The sequence below is a fragment of the Salvelinus sp. IW2-2015 genome, linkage group LG8 (assembly GCF_002910315.2).
Source record: "Salvelinus sp. IW2-2015 linkage group LG8, ASM291031v2, whole genome shotgun sequence".
In the NCBI taxonomy this organism is placed as follows: Eukaryota; Metazoa; Chordata; class Actinopteri; order Salmoniformes; family Salmonidae; genus Salvelinus; species Salvelinus sp. IW2-2015.
Window position 1 is genome coordinate 42,175,376 of NC_036848.1, and position 22,603 is coordinate 42,197,978.

At 40.8% G+C, this 22,603-nt stretch overlaps 1 protein-coding gene across 1 annotated transcript; it reads right to left on the bottom strand.

The window, feature by feature from the left end:
• Positions 1-5,563: 5,563 nt before the first annotated feature.
• LOC111968255 (E3 ubiquitin-protein ligase CHIP-like) lies at positions 5,564-16,726 on the bottom strand. The gene is made up of 6 exons (XM_023993801.1): positions 16,613-16,726; positions 16,177-16,375; positions 12,071-12,236; positions 7,497-7,572; positions 7,278-7,334; positions 5,564-5,695 (listed from the first exon to the last, which is right to left on the bottom strand). Exons 1-6 carry the CDS (start codon positions 16,724-16,726, stop codon positions 5,564-5,566), a joined length of 744 nt encoding a protein of 247 aa, XP_023849569.1.
• Between the last annotated feature and the right edge of the window lie 5,877 nt (positions 16,727-22,603).

Sequence of the window (22,603 nt, forward strand, 5' to 3'; positions counted from 1 at the left end):
AGACAAAATGAGGAAAGAAAATCCAGAAAATCACATTGTAGGAGTTTTAATGAATTTATTTGCAAATTATGGTGGAAAATAAGTATTTGGTCACCTACAAACAAGCAAGATTTCTGGCTCTCACAGACCTGTAACTTCTTCTTTAAGAGGCTCCTCTGTCCTCCACTCGTTACCTGTATTAATGGCACCTGTTTGAACTTGTTATCAGTATAAAAGACACCTGTCCACAACCTCAAACAGTCACACTCCAAACTCCACTATGGCCAAGACCAAAGAGCTGTCAAAGGMYRSSARRACTGAATCTGCAATAGGTAAGCAGCTTGGTTTGAAGAAATCAACTGTGGGAGCAATTATTAGGAAATGGAAGACATACAAGACCACTGATAATCTCCCTCGATCTGGGGCTCCACGCAAGATCTCACCCCGTGGGGTCAAAATGATCACAAGAACGGTGAGCAAAAATCCCAGAACCACACGGGGGGACCTAGTGAATGACCTGCAGAGAGCTGGGACCAAAGTAACAAAGCCTACCATCAGTAACACACTACGCCGCCAGGGACTCAAATCCTGCAGTGCCAGACGTGTGCCCCTGCTTAAGCCAGTACATGTCCAGGCCCGTCTGAAGTTTGCTAGAGAGCATTTGGATGATCCAGAAGAAGATTGGGAGAATGTCAGATGAAACCAAAATATAACTTTTTGGTAAAAACTCAACTCGTCGTGTTTGGAGGACAAAGAATGCTGAGTTGCATCCAAAGAACACCATACCTACTGTGAAGCATGGGGGTGGAAACATCATGCTTTGGGGCTGTTTTTCTGCAAAGGGACCAGGACGACTGATCCGTGTAAAGGACAGAATGAATGGGGCCATGTATCGTGAGATTTTGAGTGAAAACCTCCTTCCATCAGCAAGGGCATTGAAGATGAAACGTGGCTGGGTCTTTCAGCATGACARTGATCCCAAACACACCGCCCGGGTAACGAAGGAGTGGCTTCGTAAGAAGCATTTCAAGGTCCTGGAGTGGCCTAGCCAGTCTCCAGATCTCAACCCGATAGAAAATCTTTGGAGGGAGTTGAAAGTCTGTGTTGCCCAGCAACAGCCCCAAAACATCACTGCTCTAGAGGAGATCTGCATGGAGGAATGGGCCAAAATGCCAGCAACAGTGTGTGAAAACCTTGTGAAGACTTACAGAAAACGTTTGACCTCTGTCATTGCCAATATAACAAAGTATTGAAAGTATTGAGAAACTTTTGTTATTGACCAAATACTTATTTTCCACCATAATTTGCAAATAAATTCATTAAAAATCCTACAATGTGATTTTCTGGATTTTTTTTCTCATTTTGTCTGTCATAGTTGAAGTGTACCTATGATGAAAATTACAGGCCTCTCTCATATTTTTAAGTGGGAGAACTTGCACAACTGGTGGCTGACTAAATACTTTTTTGCCCCACTGTATATGTTGATTTGTTTAACACTTTTTTGGCTACTACATGATTATGTGTGTTATTTCATAGTTTTGATGTCTTCACTATTATTCTAGAATTTAGAAAATACAAAAAATTAAATAAAAACCCTTGAATGAGTAAGCTTGTCCAAACTTTTGTACTGGTACTGTATGTATGGAAGGTTTYACTCAAATCAAAAGGGTTGCTGTCAAAAATTATGAATTCAAATGGATTTACTCAATACACATAGAATGTTGAGAATCCCAATACATATCGTATCGGCATTTAAGAATCGTGATGTCGTGAGGCCCCTGGCAATTCCCAGACCAATAACAATGACTAACAAGACAGTGTCTTGCTAACTGATGACAATTACATGCACTAAATCAATAACTATGTATAGGCCCCAAATAATCATTCATAATAAGCCTCGACAGGCAACTTAAGGTGGTGGATGCCATAGAAACTGGACTGGAAATAGGAGATGGAGTGGCTAGTCTATTTTGGTGATGATAACACTGGCACCTCTAAGTGTCAAAGTAATGTGGCGGGACAGATCCAGCTGATCACAGAAACAGTGGGTACAGACTATATACAAGTTTCTCAAAAATAAATTGTGATATTTTAAGAATAAGATGGAAAATGTATTGTTATTTAAGTAATGCAAAGAGCTCGGGTTTGTGCTATATCTAACGATATTGAAAAATCTGTAACATCCAGTGAAAATGACCATTAGGGGCAGCAGGTAGTCTAGTGGTTAGAGCGTTGGACTAGTAACCGAAAAGTTGCAAGATTGAATTCCCGAGCTGATAAGGTAAAAATCTGTCGTTCTGCCCCTGAACAAGGCAGTTAACCCACTGTCTTAGGCAGTCATTGAAAATAAGAATTTGTTCTTAAATGACTTGCCTAGTTAAATAAAGGTAAAATAAAATAAAAATTAGTCTGGATTGAAAGTTGAAAAGTGCAACAGTAATGGCATCTTTTTGTAGGCACTAACTCTGCCATGGCTTGTTGGCCAAAGGCCATAGGGAAAATGTTTTTACGTAGGGTTTTTGTATAAAAAGCTGAAAATAAGGTCTGTGGTAAACACAAGCATAGGAGATCTTATATGTTTGTTCTATGAGATAATCTTCAACTTTCGTCACTACCGTTCAAAAGTTTGGGGTCACTTAGATATSTCCTTGTTTWGACACAAAACTAAATTTCTTGTCCATTAAAATCACATAAAATTGATCAGAAACACAGTGTAGACATTGTTAATGTTGTAAATGACTATTGTAGCTGGAAGCGGCAGATTTTTTTATGGAATATCTACATAGGCATACATTATCAGCAACCATCACTCCTGTGTTCCAATGGCACGTTGSGTTAGCCTTTTAAAATAACCTTGGATTAGTTAATTGATCATTAGAAAACCCTTTTGCTATTATGTTAGCACAGCTGAAAAGTGTGTGCTGATTAAAGAAGCAATAAAACTGGCCTTCTTTAGACTAATTGAGTTTCCGGAGCATCAGCATTTGTGGGTTAGATTAAAGGCTCAAAATGGCCAGAAACAAAGAACATTCTTCTGAAACTAGTCAGTCTATTCTTGTTCTGAGAAATGAAGGCTATTCCATGCGAGAAATTGCCAAGAAACTGAAGATCTGGTACAACCCGGTGTACTACTCCCTTCACAGAACAGCGCAAACTGTCTAACCAGAATAGAAAGAGTGGGAGGCCCCAGTGCACAACTGAGCAAGAGGACAAGTACATTAGAKAGTCTAGTTTGAGAAACAGATGCCTCACAAGTCTCAACTGGCAGCTTCATTAAATAGTACCCGCAAAACACCAGTCTCAACGTCAATAGAGAAGAGGCGACTCCGGGATGCTGGCCTTCTATGCAGAGTTCCTCTGTCCAGTGTGTGTTCTTTGCCCATCTTATCTTTAAATTTGAATTGGCCAGTCTGAGATATGGCTCTCTCTTTGCAACTCTGCCTAGAAGTCCAGCATCCCGGACACCAGACAAGCTTCAAAGCTTAAATGCAAGTAAAACTAAATGCATGCTCTTCAACCAATCGCTGCCGGCACCTGCCCGCCAGTCCAGCATCACTACTCTGGACGGTTCTGACTTAGAATATGTGGACAATTACAAATACCTAGGTGTCTGGTTAGACTGTAAACTCTCCTTCCAGACTCACATTAAACATCTCCAATCCAAAATTAAATCTAGAATCGGCTTCCTATTTCGCAACAAAGCATCCTTCACTTATGCTGCCAAACATACCCTGGTAAAACTGACTATATCCTACCGACCCTTGACTTCGGCGATGCCATTTAGAAAATAGCCTCTGACACTCTACTCAGCAAATTGGATGCAGTTTATCACAGTGCCATCCGTTTTGTCACCAAAGCCCCATATACTACCCACCACTGCGACCTGTATGCTCTCGTTGGCTGGCCCTTGCTTCATATTCGTCGCCAAACCCACTGGCTCCAGGTCATCTATAAGTCTTTGCTAGGTAAAGCCCCGCCTTATCTCAGCTCACTGGTCACCATAGCAGCACCCAACCGTAGCACGCGCTCCAGTAGGTATATTTCACTGGTCACCCCAAAGCCAATTCCTACTTCGGCCACCTTTCCTTACAGTTCTCTGCTGCAAATGACTGGAAGAAATTGCAAAAATCACTGAAGTTGGAGACTCATATTTCCCTCACTAACTTTAAGCATCAGCTGTCAGAGCTGCTCACAGATTATTGCACCTGTGCATAGCCCATCTGTAAATATCCCATCCAACTACCTCATCCATGTTTTTTTTTTTTTTTGCTTCTTTGCACCCCAGTATTTCTACTTGCACATCTATCACTCCAGTGTTAAATTTCTATTGTAATTACTTCACCACTACTGCCTTATTTATTGCCTTACCTCCCTAATCTTACCTAATTTGCACACACTGTATATATATTTTTTCTATTGTGTTATTGACTGTACCTTTTTTTTTTCTCCATGTGTAACTCTGTTGTTGTTTGTGTCGCACTGCTTTGCTTAATCTTGGCCAGGTTGCCATTATAAATGAGAATTTGTTCTCAACTGGCCTACCTGGTTAAATAAAGGTGAAACAAATATTTATTTATACATTTTTTAATTGTGAGGTCGGGCAATGAAATTGGGCGATTAGGCCTGGCTCGCAGTCGGCATTCCAATTCATCCCAAAGGTTTTCAATGGGGTTGAAGTCAGGGCTCTGTGCAGGCCAGTCAAGTTCTTCCACACCGATCTTGACCAACCATTTCTGTATGGACCTCGCTTTGTGCATGGGGACATTGTCACGTTGAACCATTGTCACGTTGAACCAGGAAATGGTCTTCCCCAAACGGTTGCCACAAAGTTGAACACAGAATCGTCTAGAATGTCATCGTATGCTGTAGCATTAATATTTCCCTTCATTGGAACAAAGGGACCTAGCGCGACCCATGAAAAACAGCCCCAGACCATTATTATTCCTCAAAACTTTACAGTTGGCGCTATACATTGGGGCAGGCAGCATTCTCCTGGCATCTGCCAAACTTAGATTAGTTCGTTGGACTGCCAGATGGTGAAGCATGATTCATCACTCCAGAGAACACGTCCCCACTGCTCCAGAGTCCAACAGCGGCGAGCTTTACACCACTCCAGCCGACCCTTAGCATTGCGCATGATGATTTTAGGTTTATGTGCGGCTGCTCGGCAATCGAAATCCATTTCATGAAGCTCCCRGCTAACTGTTCTTGTGCTGACGTTGCTTCCGGAGGCAGAGTGTTGCAACTGAGGACAGACGATTTCTACGTGCTTCAGCACTAGGCGCTCCCGTTCTGCGAGCTTCTGTGGGCTATCACCTTGCGGCTGAGCCATTCGTGCTCCTCGAAGTTTCCACTTAACAATAACACTTAGTTGACCGGGGCAGAAATTCGACGCACTGACTTGTCTGAAATGTCGCATCCTATGACGGTGCCACGTTGAGTCACTGAGCTCTTCAGTATGGGCCATTCTCCTGCCAATGTTTGTTTATGGAGAATGCAAGGCTGTCTGCTCAGTTTTTATACATGTCGCACCGTCGATGTGGACGAGCTCATCCCCCTCCCTTTCCTGTAGTCCACAAATCAGCTACTCGGTCTTGCTGACATTGAGGAAAAGGTTGTTGCTCCAGCACCACACTGACAGGTCACTAACCTTCTCCCTGTAGACTGACTCATCCTCACCTTTGAGCAGGCCGACCGCCATCATGTCGTCAGTGTACTTGATAATGGTGTTGAAGTCGTGGGTGAACAGGAGGGGACTAAACACACTGTGTTAAGGGTCAGCCTCAGAGAGCTCCCTCTCTATCTCCCCCTCCCTGAGACCTAGGACCATGCCTCAGGACTACCTGGCCTGATAACTCCTTGCTGCACAAGTCCACCTGCTCGTGCTGCTGCTCCAGTTACAACTGTTCTGCCTGCGGCTATGGAAGCCTGACTTGTTCACCGGAAGTACTACCTTGTACCGGACCTGCTGTTTTCGACTCTATCTACTGCACCTGCTGTCTCTAACTCTGAATGATCAGCTATGAAAAGCCAACTGACATTTATTCCTGAGGCGCTGACCTGTTGCACCCTCTACAACCACTGTGATTATTATGATATGACCCTGCTGGTCATCTATGAACATTTGAACATCTTGACCATGTACTGTTATAATCTCCACCCGACACAGCCAGAAGAGGACTGGCCACCCCTCAGAGCCTGGTTCCTCTCTCGGTTCCTTCCTAGGTTCCTGCCTTTCTAGGGAGTTTCTCCTAGCCACCGTGCTTCTACATCTGCATTGGTTGCTGTTTGGGGTTTTAGGCTGGGTTTCTGTATTGCACATTGTGAMATCAGCCAATGTAAAAGGGGCATTATAAATACATTTGACTGATCATTGGGCAGATCACCGTTGGGTCTTCCTTTGTAATCCCTAATGACTGTAGCCCCCCTGCCACATTCGGCGGACGTCGTAGCCTGTGTAATATGATTCTACCTTATTCCTAGATTGTCCTTTTGCTTATTTGATGACTCTGCCGAGGTCATAGCGGGCCTTCTTGTACTTATTCCTGTCTTTAGCCGTAGCATCAGGGTTGTCTACRATCTCTTTGTGCGGTAGCCCTGTTCTATAGTTTAGGACCAACCTCTGTGTTAATCCAGGGCTTTTGATTTGGCGAACCCTCACCGTGGGTACGTCGTCGCTGATGCATGGAGGTGGTTAGCTCGTCTATGTTATCTGTGGAGTCTCGAAACATATTCCAATCAGTGAGAGCAAAGTAGTCTTGTATTATAACCTCTGATTCTGCTAACCATTTCTCAATGGAGCGAATCGTGGGTACTTCCTGTTTTAGCTTCTGCTTGTAAACAGGAAGTAAAAGTACGGATTCTTGATCTGATTTGCCACATGGCGATGAAAGGCCTTGTATGCTTGCTTGTGGGTAGAATAGTGGTAAAGTCTAGGACTTTATTGCCCCTAGTGGAGTTGGAGACGTGTTGATGGAATTGTCTTAGTGACGCCAAATTTAAATCACCGGCAATCAGAAAGGCAGCTTCTAGGTGTAGGTTTTCCTGCTTGTTTATAGCCTTGTACAGTTCGTTAAGCGTCTGCTTGTTATTTTTATTGTCCTGAAGTGGAATGTATACAGCAGTCACAGTAACAGCTGAAGACTACCTCGGGAGGTAGAAGGGGCAGCATTTGACCATCAGGTACTCCAAGACAGGTTAACAGTGGGTTGACACTCATTTGCATTTTTTAGGACTACAAGCTGGCAAGCTCTATAACAGTTCATGGTGTGTTCAGGTAAATAAAATGTATCACTCACTTTTCTCTTATCGTCCACTTGTGAAAAGAGCTCATCCATGTCCATAAGGAACTTGTTCTATTTAGGAAAAGGGCAGAGTTGGTGAGGCTAGCATTAATACAAATACCTCTCAATATCAATGGAATATTGAGAAACAGGCTATATGATAGCAAATCAGTTACACAACGCCAGTGCTCAAATACTTAAGGCGAGTGGACCCTGCATATAGACATAACCCACATGTTTTGATTTGATCTTAACGACATCACCTCCACTCTGATTGTCCTCTTTGTTTTCCCGGCAATCCTCCACTTCCCTGAAATAATATAAAGACGTACCATTCACAAAAAATCACAGGAGTCATTGAACAATAGGGCACACTTTTCTCTGTCTGCTGCTCTCAGAGCGGGAAAACGACTGCCCCCTCTCATTGAAGCTGCGGCAGTTCAAGGTCAACCGCGGTACTGCAGGCATTGTTAGCAGAAAACAGAACGGAAAAATATCAATCTTCGTGCAAAAATTAATTAAAATGTTTGTATGACAGTCACGGTACCAATAATTGCTCTTAATGAACCAAATGTATGTCCATTAACCAATTATTGAAATGGCACAAAGAATTTTTGATAATTTAGGTGCAGTACCATGGTCTGCCTTCAACTCTAGTTACTCAATGAGAGGGGGCAGCATTCAGCTAGCCTGCAAAGTCAATTCCTGGAGTAGTTCAAACTGCAAATGTTACGTCTCCATGAGACGCAATCTGAACCAACCTCATTTGGCTTCACTGCGCTATAGAGTCTTTACATTGGAATTAATGGTGTCACCATCGAGAGCATCCTGACTGGTTGCATCATCGCCTGGTATGGCAACTGCTCCGCCTTCGGCCGCAAGGCGCTACAGAGGGTAGTGCGTTTGGCCCAGTACATCAAAGGAGGTGTCAGAGGACGGCCCTAAAAATTGTCAAAGACTCCAGCCACCCTAGTCAGACTGTTCTCTGTGCTACCGCACGGCAAGCGTTACCAGAGCGCCAAGTCTAGGTCCAAAAGGCTYCTCTACCCCAAGCCATAAGACTATTGAACAGTTAATCAAATGGCTAACCGGGCTATTTGCATTTACCTTTTTTCAGTGCTGCTACTCAATGTTTTATCTACGCATTGTCACTTTATCCCTACCTACATATTATCTCAATTACCCCGCAAGTTGACTGGGTACCGGTACCTCCTGTATATAGCCTCATTGTTATTTTATTGTTACTTTAGTAAATATTTTCTTTAAAAAATGCTGACCACACCACTCACGAACATTGAAAAATAAATGTATTCAATCATTGCACCCACACTGCTCGCGCACACCAACGAGCATCTGCATAGCCAGGTGCTAAAATAGAACTTGGTTCTATTTGTGATGCTTGACACGCTGCAAGTCTCACCTCTCCCATCCCCTCATTGGTTTTTAGGACCATATACCCACGTGGGTGATTGAAAGATGAACTGAGGTCCACACTCGTCGGTAGTGCACCTTAATGTTGGTTGCCAACTGCCAAATAAAGTCCAAAGAAGCCTAAAGGAGGAGAGATTACAAGAAACTAACTGGGTTTACACTTTTATCTGTGGATTAATTGTCAGAGTAGAGGACCTTGTGCATTTCAGGTATAATAAGCCAATGTTTATATCCCAGGATAAATTAGCTAGCAACAGCAAGCTAGCTAAATTGCCATAAATGTTTAATGATTTTCGACCTGTCCCCAAATTAATACAGTTGGTTCAGAGCTTGTTTTGATATTTGAACCTGCGTGTTCTGATCGCGTCTGGTGTGTGTGGACAAAAATCAACATACGCGAGCGGTCTTGTCAGCATGTAACTCTTATTTTTCTGAAAACTGAATTCTTGATTAAGGGCTTGTTGTATCCAGCATGTGACAAGTACATTTACATTTACATTTAAGTCATTTAGCAGACGCTCTTATCCAGAGCGACTTACAAATTGGTGCATTCACCTTATGATATCCAGTGGANTAGGGCGTAAAAAACAACATGGCTATATACAGTATAGGGAGTAAAAAACAGCATGACTATATACAGTATAGGGCGTAAAAAACAACATGGCTATATTTACATTTAAGTCATTTAGCAGACGCTCTTATCCAGAGCGACTTACAAATTGGTGCATTCACCTTATGATATCCAGTGGAACAACCACTTTACAATAGTGCATCTAACTCTTTTAAGGGGGGGTGGTTAGAAGGATTACTTTATCCTATCCTAGGTATTCCTTAAAGAGGTGGGGTTTCAGGTGTCTCAAAGTAGACTTTGATTTGTGATCAATGGTGTTGTCCATTCATATATACAGTCATTGGCTGCAAGGCAGCACCAAAGAGTTTCTAAACCCAGAAGAGCAATATCGCAAGACCTCTGGGAAGGCTTGCTACACAGACTAAACAGAACAGGTCGGATTTTGAAAATTCAATGAGAAGTGAAAAATTCTTCCTTAAAATGTTAATTTTCTCTAAATCTAAAGGCACAGCCTAGATTCAAGCCAATGTCTAAAATAGTTGAACATGTTATTAGTCCAACCTCGCGAAAGTGACAAACTGACACATTATCATCTTTGTTAAAAATAACTTTATATTCGAAGGAGTGCCTTTGATTTGACGGCCTGAAAATGCGCAGTTCGGCCAGAGCACTATGGATAAGGTAGTACAAAAGGATCATGTTACAGCATCAAAGGGAGCACATTGGAAGCAAGAGATGGAGACAGATTGACAGAATAAGGTAGAAAAAATATTGTTTATAATAATCATTAATCTACACTACTGTTAACATATATTTACTTAGACATTCATTTTATTGTATTTTTAAGAACAGTTATTTTATTCACGGTCTTCATCCTTAATCATTGGTTACACAATTACCATTCCAGCCCTATTGAACAAGAGAAAATGCACCGTCAAATTGTAATGCATTAATTAGGAATCTACTTTGTGCATGACGCAAGTAATTATTTCAACAATTGTTTACAGACAGATTATTTCACTGTATCACAATTCCAGTGGGTCAGAAGTGTACATACACTAAGTTGATTGTGCCTTTGAACAGCTTGGAAAATTCCAGAAAATGTCGTCATGTCTTTAGAAGCTTCTGATAGGCTAATTGACATAATTTGAGTCAATTGGAGGTGTACCTGTGGATGTATTTCAAGGTTTACCTTCAAACTCAGTGCCTCTTTGCTTGACATCATGGGAAAATCAAAAGATATCAGCCACGACCTCATTAAATAAAATTGCAGACCTCCACAAGTCTGGTTCATCCTTGGGAGCAATTTCAAAACGCCTGAAGGTACCAGGTCCATCTGTACAAACAATATTATGCAAGTATAAACACCAGAGGACCACGTAGCCAACATACCACTCAGGAAGGAGATGCGTTCTGTATCCTAGAGATGAACGTACTTTGGTTCGAGAAGTGCAAATCAATCCCAGATCAACAGCAAAGGACCTTGTGAAGATGCTGGAGGAAACAGGTACAAAAGTATCTATATCCACATAACTTGAAAGGTCGCTCATCAAGGAAGAAGCCACTGCTCCAAAACCGCCATAAAAAAGCCAGACTACTGTTTGCAACTGCACATGGGGACAAAGATCGTACTTTTGAGGAAATGTCCTCTGGTCTGATGAAACAAAAATAGAACTGTTTGGCCATAATGACCATAGTTATATTTGGAGGAAAAGGGGGAGGCTTGCAAAGCCGAAGAACACCATCCCAACCGTGAAGCACGGGGGTGGCAGCATCATGTTGTGGGGGTGCTTTGCTGCAGGAGGGACTGGTGCACTTCACAAAATAGGATGGCATCATGAAGAMGGAACATTATGTGGACATATTGAAGCAGCATCTCAAGACATCAGTCAGGATGTTAAAGCTTGGTCGCAAATGGGTCTTCCAAAAGGACAATGACCACAAGCATACTTCCAAAGTTGTGGCAAAATGGCTTAAGGACAACAAAGTCAAGGTATTGGAGTGGCCATCACAAAGCCCTGACCTCAATCCTATAGAAAATGTGTGGGCAGAACTGAAAAAGCATGTGCGAGCAAAGAGGGCTACAAACCTGACTCAGTTACACCAGCTGTCAGGAGGAATGGTCCAAAATTCACCCAACTTATTGTGGGAAGCTTGTGGAAGGCTACCCGAAACATTTGACCCAAGTTAAACAATTTAAAGGCAATGCTACCAAATACTAATTGACTGTATGTAAACTTCTGACCAACTGGGAATGTGATGAAAGAAATAAAAGCTGAAAAAAATAATTCTCTCTATTATTCTGACATTTCACATTCTTAAAATAAAGGGGTGATCCTAACTGACCTAAGACAGGGAATTTTTACTAGGATTAAATGTTAAATTGTGAAAACTGAGTTTAAATGTATTTGGCTAAGGTGCATGTACATTTCTGACTTCAATTGTAGTTGATTTTAAACCATCAGACAAGCTCAAAGCATATAGTTGATTTTATTAAAACAGAGTTTCTATATGGAAAAAAARCCGTTTTTAAAATGACCATTGATTGGTCGAAAGAACAGACTACTTTCGGTCCACCAAGAGAGATCTCCTAATCTCAATTTTTTTTAAATAAAAATATATATATATTTGAAGAAAATAAAAAAAATCAGGGGCAGCCCTAATCACACATGATTATTAATGTGTAGCAACTCATTGAATGTCATACAAGGTGGTTCTGGCAATGAAGGAATATCAGTGCAGACATTTTGCTCATACACTAGTATGAGTATCAGCCCAAAAGCCTAGCTCCCAGTCCCTCCCTCACCTCTCCTTCTCTGTTAGGATAAGTTTGGTGAGGTATGCATGCAGCTTGTTCTCCTGGTTGATGCGCTTTTCCTCAATGCTATTCCAGCGCTTCTTCTTAGCGAATCGCAGGGCACTCGGGATGTCGTCTCCAAAGTTCAGTCTCTGCTCCTTGGCCAGGTTGTAAGCTGCCGACAGAACAGGTCCAGACATGAATGTAGTCCATTGAAAACAGTAATACTGCCTCTTTTCCATCCACAGATCTTAAACATTATACAATAACATTTTAGTTACACTACATCATTCAAAACAATTGCAGTTTAGTACCATAGCCTCAGAGATGCCTAGTACTGGGTATAGTTAGAATGTTGCAGACAGTATTATAAATTGCACTCGACCCAATACTGCACATCTACAGTGCATTCAGAAAGTATTCAGACCACTTCACTTTTTCCACATTGTTATGTTACAGCGTAACTCTAACAATGTATTAATTTATTCCCCCCCTCTCAATCTACACACAACACTCCATAAAAACAACAAAAACAGGTTTAGAAATGTTTGCAAATTTATTGCAAATAAAAAACAGAAATACCTTATTTACATAAGTATTCAGACCCTTTGCTATGAGACTCGAAATTGAGCTGAGGTGCATCCTGTTTCCATTGATCATCCTTGAGGTGGTTCTACAACTTGAAGGACTCTCARACATGAGAAACAAGATTTTCTGGTCTGATGAAACCAAGATTGAACTATTTGGCCTGAATGCCAACAGTCATGTCTGGAGGAAACCAGGCACCGCTCATCACCTAGCCAAAATCATCCCTACAGTGAAGCATGGTGATGGCAGCATCATTCTGTGGAGAGGTTTTTCAGGGGCAGGGACTGGGAGACTAGTCAGGATCGAGGGAAAGATGAATGGAGCAAAGTACAGAGAGATCCTTGATGAAAACCTACTCCAGAGCGCTCCGGGCCTCAGACTGGGTCGAAGGTTCACCTTCCAACAGGACAACGACCCTAAGCACACAGCCAAGACAACGCAGGGGTGGCTTCGGGACAAGTCTTAATGTCCTTGAGTGGCCCAGCCCGGATTTGAACCTGATCAAACATCTCTGGAGAGACCTGAAAGCAGCTGTCCAGCAATGCTCCCGATCCAACCTGAGACCTTGAGAGGATCTGCAGAGAAGAATGGGATAAAGTCCCCCAAATACAGGTGTGCCAAGCTTGTAGTGTCATTCCCAAGAAGGCTGTCATCACTGCCAAAGGTGCTTCAACAAAGTACTGAGTAAAGGGTCTGAACACTTAAGGAAATGTGATTTACAAAAAAAATCTAATTTAAAAAGAAATTTACATTATGGGGTATTGTGTAGATTGAGTTTAATTTTTTTTAAATCCATTTTAGAATAAGGCTGTAAAGTAATAAAATGTCGAAAAAGTGAAGAGGTCTGAACTTTCCTACTGAAGGAGGCATAAAGACTGTTCATATAATCGTATTCATTACACACGGGACACTGTGCCCGATTCCGTCCCGAGTTAAACATGCGTAATTGGACCGCAATTCCCTTTCTATGCACTTCTCTCTCCATGCCTATTGTGACAAATTTAAGCATGAATAGCATGCTATTCGTCTGCTAATCATTTTGGGAGGAGATTAATTTATTCAATGTGTGGCAGAGATGTCTAATGAAATGCCGTATTCTTAATTCTCTAATTCCACCACCTTCACGCATGAGGAAACCATGAATATGGTCTAGCAAACCTATCGGCTCCAAGTGAAAATATKATCTACTTTACTTTTTCCGATTGCAATAACACCATTGTCCATGCACTGTAATTTACAGCTTGATAAGAGCTAGGTAAATTAGTAATATTTTTGGGATAAGAAAATTGTAAATATAAATTACATTCATTTTTAGAATTATTTGACCTTGTAGTCGCTGGAGACAAAAGTGAAGCCAGTCATATGGCAGAAAAACATAAGTTGATATGCTTTAGTTATGAAATGTCGTGCCATTATGCAGAATTTCAATTGCACAGCCTTTTAACTTGCAGGGATGGACACTCTTGAATGTCTTAATTATAGGCTACCCCGACTTTGTCTCCTATTTCTATCATGTTAAATATTAACCACTATCAGTATCGACTGTCAGTAGGCTTCATAATAACACTTATTCAACTGCCAATTTACTATTAGTTCCCTTCAGTAGGTATAACCTAAATTATAACTCCATTGTTTGGTTTACCTTTATTTGCTTCCTCTGTAAACGCCGTCACGGCCATGTGGCTATTGCTAAGGATCATTAGTAACAATTGATAATATAAAAAAATAAAAGGCAAATTAAATCATTATGGAGTGGAACACAGACCAAGACATAGCAGTTTGAACCCGACGTATGGCACAATACTTGACTGTGTCATCACCCAGTTCCATTGCTGGTGCAGGCAATAGACGTGGGTATAGCTATTGTACACTATTCTCTATGTACACAAATCTTCCAACATTACCACGGGTTAAATAAGTGAATGTGGCAATATTCAGAATGAATCAAACCACTGTTTACTTTCTTTCGTGCATAAAGGCTCTCCAAACATTTTTTTATGATTCATAAATACTTTCCTAACCCTAAATAACCTACAAGATCAGAGTATTTTTAAATCTACAAATTGGGGTTGAAACGGAGACGAATATGCATATATTTAGATGTCTTTCCTTCATTGATCCCTAATATTCTGAACCCGTTCTCTCAATATATTCTATTGAGACTGTTGACAAAAATCAAAGTTAAAAGGTGCACTGTATTTAAAGGGATGACTTAACTTCTCTGGGGACGCAATCGTCCCACCGGCCAATAGCCAGGGAAAATACAGCGCGCCATATTCAAATAACATGATATAAAAATCTAACTTTCATTAAATCACACATGTAAGATACCAAATTAAAGCTACACTCGTTGTGAATCCAGCCAACATGTCAGATTTCAAAAAGTATTTTCGGCGAAAGCATAAGATGCTATTATCTGATGATAGCACAACAGTAAACAAAGAGAGAAGCATATTTCATCACTGCAAGCACGACACAAAACGCAGAAATAAAATATAACTTATGCCTTACCTTTGACGAAATTATTTTGTTGGCACTCCAATATGTCCCATAAACATCACAAATGGTCCTTTTGTTCGATTAATTCCGTCGATATATATCCAAAATGTCAATTTATTTGGACCGTTTCATCCAGAAAAACACAGCTTCCAACTTTCGCCACTTCACTACAAAATATATCAAAAGTTACATGTAAACTTTACCAAAACATTTCAAACTACTTTCGTAATACAACGTTAGGTATTTTTAAACGTTAATAATCGATCAATTTGAAGACGGGATGATCTGTGTTGAATACAAAAAGAAAACAAACTGACGCAACTTTTTCGTAACGTGCCTATCTCAAAAAAAATTCTTCATGTGACCCTCATTTAGGTTAGCACTACTTCTTCATTACACAAAGGAATAACCTCAACCGATTTCCAAGGACTGGTGACATCCAGTGGAAGCCGTAGGAACTGCAAGCAAGTCCATTAGAAATCTGGTGTCTCTAAGAAAACTCATTGAAAAGACAGTGACACCAATTTTTTTTAAATTCTGAATGGTTTGTCCTCAGGGTTTTGCCTGCTACATAAGTTCTGTTATTCTCACAGACATGGTTCAAACAGTTTTAGAAACTTCAGAGTGTTTTCTATCCAAATATACTAATAATATGCATATCTTATATTCTGGGGATGAGTAGCAGGCAGTTGAATTTTGGCATGCTATTTATCCCGAAAGTGAAAATGCTGCCCCCTGCCCACAAGAAGTTAAGACAAATGTACTGAAAACCCTATTGAATAAAAACTCCACGAGAAAGTCTGTTGGCCAGCCAGTGGGAAGGTTTTTAGCAGTTCAATTACACRTATTTGGCGCACGCAAGTGAACCACGCCTACAAAACCTGTTACACATCTTAATAAGGTTACTCTGAATACCAAATACTGAGAAGTACATAGGAAAGGCGTAATTTCCTAAATCGGACCCTAAGTGAATACAGGCCCAAACTTAATCTGTGTCTAGGAAACTGGCCCTGAGGGTTGGTCCTGACCTCTCTGCAGGTTGCCGATGGCCTCGTTATAGTTCTCCAGCTCCAGGTGACACTGGCCCAGGAAGAAGTGGGCTTTGACAGAATGGGGGTCAGGTTCCAGCGCGTGCTTGCAGTCCGCCAGGGCATTGTCGTTCTGCTGCAGCTTCACTTGGCACAGAGCACGGTTGGTGTAGTACACCGCCACTGAGGGGTTCCGGTTCTGTTGGCAAGATATATACACACACACAGGCGCAACCACACACGTTAGGCCTACATATTCCACAAGCTATTTTTGTAAGGGTGCATCAGGCCAAGCTACTTCTATTCTGACATCTATTCAGAGTAGGTGAATAAGACAGTGTCAATATCTCAAATCATATAGCCTTTCAATGTCATCTGAAAAGGTGTAGCCATTTTACATCATCATTCCCCTTAAGAGCAGCAGCTTGCTACTCACTATGGCTTTGCTGTAGCAGGTGGCAGCTTCCTGGTACTTGCGGCAGAGGAACAGTCGGTTGCCCTGCTCCTTCAGCTCCTGTGCTGTGGAACTCTTCTCTGGGCTGCCAGCCATCTTCTCTGGTGGCTCTGCTGCGCACTGTTTCCCTATCCTGTTCCCTGTCTCTCCGGCTGGCTAGCTGTCAGGTGAAAGAATGGCTCTGTTCTTTGTCTTCTCAGAAACTAGAAAAGAAAGATAGGCAGCATCAGCAACAGTCGATGCGTTGCTGCTGCGTGTGGTGAGGTGCTGTTACAACTCATACATTGAGCCCTCACATTTCACTGGCTAGCTAGATATGCATCAACATATGGTTGTGCAACTAAGATGCTGAAGTCAATGGTTGAGACGCATTAAAGCCAGTCACTATCGGGCACATCACCTGGCCATGACCACACTGAAAGGACTGTATGTCAAAATTCCGCTATACACCCAAATTTCAAAACTACGCTAACTAGTTAATGGCTGACGTTGCTCCCTCCCTCAGTCCCTGTGTCACTACACAGAACAAGGTAGATATCTAGCTAGTTGCGTTGGCAAAGACCGTGGACTTTCCCCATTGGTTTGCTGATATGGTTTACTGAGTCAAACGTCTGCTACAATGCAACGTCCAAATCCATGCAAACCCCATAACACCCCACAGCTAAGCAACGATGCTAACGCTAGCCCAATAGTGGACTAAAATGAGCCTAGCGTTACGCATTTGTCCAATGACCTTAGGTACATGTTATATTTAAAGGGAGAATTAGCTCTGGAAGCCAAAACAGCCAAATATTCCATCTAAACGTGAATCGATTCTCAGTTGCAGTAACGTTACGATTCTTGAAATAAATCCCTCTACTTTCATATCACATCTAAATAATTTCACTAATGCAAAAAATACACACTTACTGTACACGGTCTTAACCGGTTAACTCAGAACCGTATTTTTCAGTAACAACACATTTGTGGCGTCTGTCTTCCGTTTACACACAGCAGGCGTATTCGGAGAAGAATTTTGCTAATTAGCTCAGGTAGTCCACTCTGTCTTCCGTAAATAAGCGCTGTGAGATGAAATATGGTCGTGTGGGAACCCTAGCCCTATAAAGCTGTGTATGAATTTAACATTTCGTTTTTTGAAAATGGGTTATCACGGATATGAAAGATAAGGTCATTACGCCTCCAAAAACGTATCGCAAGCGATGTTTATTTAATGTTCAGAACGAACGTCACAGCTCTTACCGAGGTGCTCCGTTGTATAACTGACGTCAGCATGACAATAAACTAGCTAGCTCTTAGCTCTGTCATAGTTAATAGTTAAATGGGAAAAGCAAATCAATGAAGACTTGAAATATAGTGGCACATCAATCATCTGTATATGAAATTAATTTGAAAGGGTTTGGTTAAAGATGTTTGTGTTTGTGTGTAGTTCAACACAAATCAGTAGCTAGATAACGTTAGTTTAATAACCGAAATTTGAGCTAGGCTAGCTGTTAGCTAACGCTTTACTTTATCATCATCAGTTACATTACACATACTGTAGGTAAATCATTGGGTGAAGAGGCGTATTCTGTAGGGGGAGTTCTGTTAACCTCTAACGAGTCACAAACCCGGATCCCCCCATCAAAAAAGCTGACTAGCATAGCCTAGCGCCACAGGGATATCATATAACATAATTTTCATGAAATCACAAGTCCAATACAGCAAATGAAAGATGAACATCTTGTGAATCCAGCCATCATTTCCGATTTTTAAAATGTTTTACAGCGAAAACACAATGTATTTCTATTAGCTAACCACAATAGCAAGACTCAACCACATATTTTCACCATTTTTCTACCGCATAGTTAGCCATCACACAAAACCGACCAAATAGAGATATAATTAGTCACTAACCAAGAAACAACTTCGTCAGATGACAGTCTTATAACATGTTATACAATAAATCTATGTTTTGTCTGAAAACGTGCATATTTGAGGTATAAATCATAGTTTTACATTGCAGCTACCATCAAAAAATATCACCAAAGCAGCCAGAATAATTACAGAGAGCAACGTGAAATACCTAAATACTCATCATAAAACATTTATGAAAAATACATGGTGTACAGCAAATGAAAGATACACATCTTGTGAATTCAGCCAATATTTCCGATTACTTAAGTGTTTTACAGCGAAAACACAATATAGCATTATATTAGCTTACCACAATAGCCAACCACACAACCGCATTCATTCACCGCAAAGATAGCATTCGCAAAAACCAGCAAAAGATATAAAATGAATCACTAACCTTGACCAACTTCATCAGATGACAGTCTTATAACATCATGTTACACAATACATATATGTTTTGTTCGAAAATGTGCATATTTAGAGGTACAAATCTTGGTTTTACATTGTGAATACGTAGCCTAAATGCACAAAATTGTCCGGAGATATTTTGCACAGTCACCTAATCTAATCAAAGAACTCATCATAAACTTTACTAAAAAATACATGTTGTACAGCAAATGAAAGATACACTGGTTCTTAATGCAACTGCTGTGTTAGATTTTTTTTAAATAACTTTAGTACGACATACAGCTTGCGTTATTGCGAGACAGCGCCCGCTATAAGGGCGGAGAAAAGGACTAAACATTTCACACAAAAATACGAAATAACATCATAAATTGTTCTTACTTTTTGCTGAGCTTCCATCAGAATCTTGTACAAGGAGTCCTTTGTCCAGAATAAATCRTTGTTTGGTTTTAGAATGTCCTTTTCTCCTGTCGAATTAGCAACCTTAGCTAGCCAAGTGGCGCGAAGATGYCCATMTTCACCTAAGGCAGAGAACGGAAAACTCCAAAACTCCCGATAAACGTTGAATAATCTGATAACTCGATTGAAAAAACATACTTTACGATGATATTATCACATGTATCAAATAAAATCAGAGCCGGAGATATTAGCCGTGTATACCGAAAGCTTTTCAGAAGGCAATCTGGGGTTCCTTCTCGCGCCTTCGAAGACAATTACATTTCCTGACCTGTCACTCCAAAAGCTCTTATTCGACCTCAGATCAAGCTAGACACCCCATTCCACCTCCCACTGCCTGTTGACATCTAGTGGAAGGTGTATGAAGTGCATGTATATCCATAGATGTCAGGCAATCGAATAGGAAGGCCCTGGAACAGAGCCTCGATTTCAGATTTTTAACTTCCTGTCRGGAAGTTTGCTGCAAAATGAGTTCTGTTTTACTCACAGATATAATTCAAACGGTTTTAGAAACTTGAGTGTTTTCTATCCAATAGTAATAATAATATGCATATTGTACGATCTAGAATAGAGTACGAGGCAGTTTAATTTGGGCACGATTTTTTCCAAAGTGGAAACAGTGCTACCATATTGACAAGAAGTTAACGCTTCGAACACACCGACTGCGTCTTGCGTTTCGATACACCAGAAGTACATTCATTTCCAATGGAACGCTGTGTTTGCCTTGCAGCATTGCGTTGCAGAGGCAGTTGCAGTGCGTTCCGTGTGGTGCATACGTTCGATTTATCGAACGTATGCATCAAATTGTATGCGTAGACTTACTTGACAGAAAGTAGCAAAATGTGAATGTTAAATTTTTGTTGCACACATATCCAGTAAAAAAAAGTGGGATTACATAATAAAAACAGTTTGACTGGAGAATTTCTTTACATTTTTTATTTATTTATTTGCCAAGTATATTATTTATTCGATGACATCCACAAATTAATTGTGAGAGCCTATAATATAATTTCCCTCAAATGCAGTTTTGGAACGAAATGCAATAATAAAGTCAAGATAGCAGCGTAGGCTCTTTCAACAATTAGACCAACTTTGAGGAAGGTGGTCTTGATCACGCTGTTGGGCCGGGACCAGCCCCGCCGAAAGAGCAGGTCTGTGTGGTTCCAGAGATGTTTCAAGTCCCGAAAGCAGACTCCACCGTCTCATTCAAGAGCTTCGAATGTTTGGAGAGGAATTCCGAAGTTACTTTCGTCTGGACCAAAGCCAGTTCGATCACCTGCTCTAGATGGTTGGAGCCAGGATCGCCCGGATGGATACCAACTACCGGGAGTCCATCAGCCCAGTTGAACGCCTGGCGATTTGTCTCCGGTAAGCTACATTCTAGTACATTTTTAAAGCCTTTGATACCATCATTGATTGATACATTATTTTTATGTGCAACCTAGCTAGCTAAAGGGCTCTCTAGTTAATAGTCCCTATTTGATATCAGATGTACTTTTACWGAATGTTCATWAGGACKATAACTTTTCMCAAAGTTGGTYTATAATCCTTTTTTAATTATGCAATGTTACCAAATGAAAATAAAGTTGAGGTGCCTTCTGCCCTGATGAAGGTAGGCTAGTCTTCTCCAGGACCCATTGTTGTTCAAAACAGTTTCAGTCATTCATTACATTCTTATTGGACTCACATASTCTTAGAGAAAAAGTGTCGCTTTGCTTTCTCCATAGGATAACCATTTTTGGTTCCAGGTATAACCCTTTGGGGAAAATGTTATACATGGAACCCAATAGGGTTCTACATGGAACCAAAATGGGTACTACCTGGAACCAAAAAGGGATCTCTTATGGGGACAGCCGGAGAACCCTTTTAAGTAGATAGTACCATTCTTTCTAAGAGTAGAGTTGGCCTGGGCTACAGTTTATTGATATAGTCATAGACTGAATTGTAGTGTTTCAAGGCATTGTTAACCTTTTCTCAATAGGGGGGCGCCATTTCGACTTTGTAAAAATTAGTTCCCAAATTAAACTGCCTCGTACTCAATTCTTGCTCGTACAATATGCATATTATTATTACTATTGGATAGAAAACACTCTCTAGTTTCTAAAACCGTTTGAATTATATCTTATATAAACAGAACTCATTTTGCAGCAAACTTCCTGTCAGGAAGTGAGAAGTCTGAAATCGGGCACTCTGTTCCAGGGTCAGTTTATTAATTTGCATGTAATCTATGGGTCGACATGCACTGCATACGCCTTCCCCTAGATGTCAGTAMGCAGTGAGAATTGGAATGGGGTGTCTAGGTAGATCTGAGGCCGTACAAAAGCTCTTGGAACCGGGTGTGCAGTCTTTTCAACGTTCGTCATGACGCAAGACAGACCTCAGTATTGCATTCTGAAAAGCGGTTGTTATAGGCGTTAGATATATCAGGCTCTGATTTTATTCGATATAGGTGTTAAAAACATCATAATGTAGTTATTTTAAACCGAGTTWTATCAGTTTATATCAGTATATTGCGATTTTCGGTATTTTATTTGTGCTGCGTTATGGTGARTTGGACACGTCTTCGCCACATGGCTAATGTTTGCTGCTAATTCCAAAGATGAAGACGACAATCTACAACCGAGCAACGATTATTCTGGACAAAGGACAACTTGCACAAGATTCTGATGGAAGCTCATCAAATAGTAAGAACTATTTATGATGTTAATTCGTTGTTCTGTTGAAAAATGTTAAACTATTATTCCGCCATTCATTTCGGTGCGGTCTCGCTTTAACGCACGCTGTATGTCGTAGTAACGTTAATTTAAAAAATCTAACACAGCGGTTGCATTAAGAACTAATGTATCTTTCATTTGCTGTCCAACYTGTATTTTTTAGTCAAGTTTAKGATTAKTTATTGWTTAGATTAGGTGCCTCTCYCAAGATTTCTCCCGACATTTTGTTTGCAGTTTGGCTACTATTCTCATTGTATAACCACGATTTGTGCCGCTAAATATGCACATTTTCGAACAAACCATATATGTATTGTGTAATATGATGTTATAGGACTGTCATCTGATGAAGTTTTGAGAAGGTTAGTGAAAAATGTAATATCTTTTGCTGGTTTATTCGCTATCGCTAACGTGCATGAATCAATGCTGCTGTGTGGTTGGCTATTGTAGTAAGCTAATATAATGCTATATTGTGTTTTCGCTGTAAAACACTTAAAAAATCTGAAAT

Excerpts from the sequence above, each read along its gene's own strand:
- LOC111968255 (XM_023993801.1), bottom strand. The coding sequence starts at position 16,726 with ATGGCTGGCAGCCCAGAGAAGAGTTCCACAGCACAGGAGCTGAAGGAG. Across the intron at positions 12,237-16,176 it reads CATCGGCAACCTGCAGAGAG|CTTACAACCTGGCCAAGGAG; the intron begins GTCAGGACCAAC and ends TTCTGTCGGCAG. Across the intron at positions 7,335-7,496 it reads TTAAGATCAAATCAAAACAT|AACAAGTTCCTTATGGACAT; the intron begins GTGGGTTATGTC and ends TTTCCTAAATAG.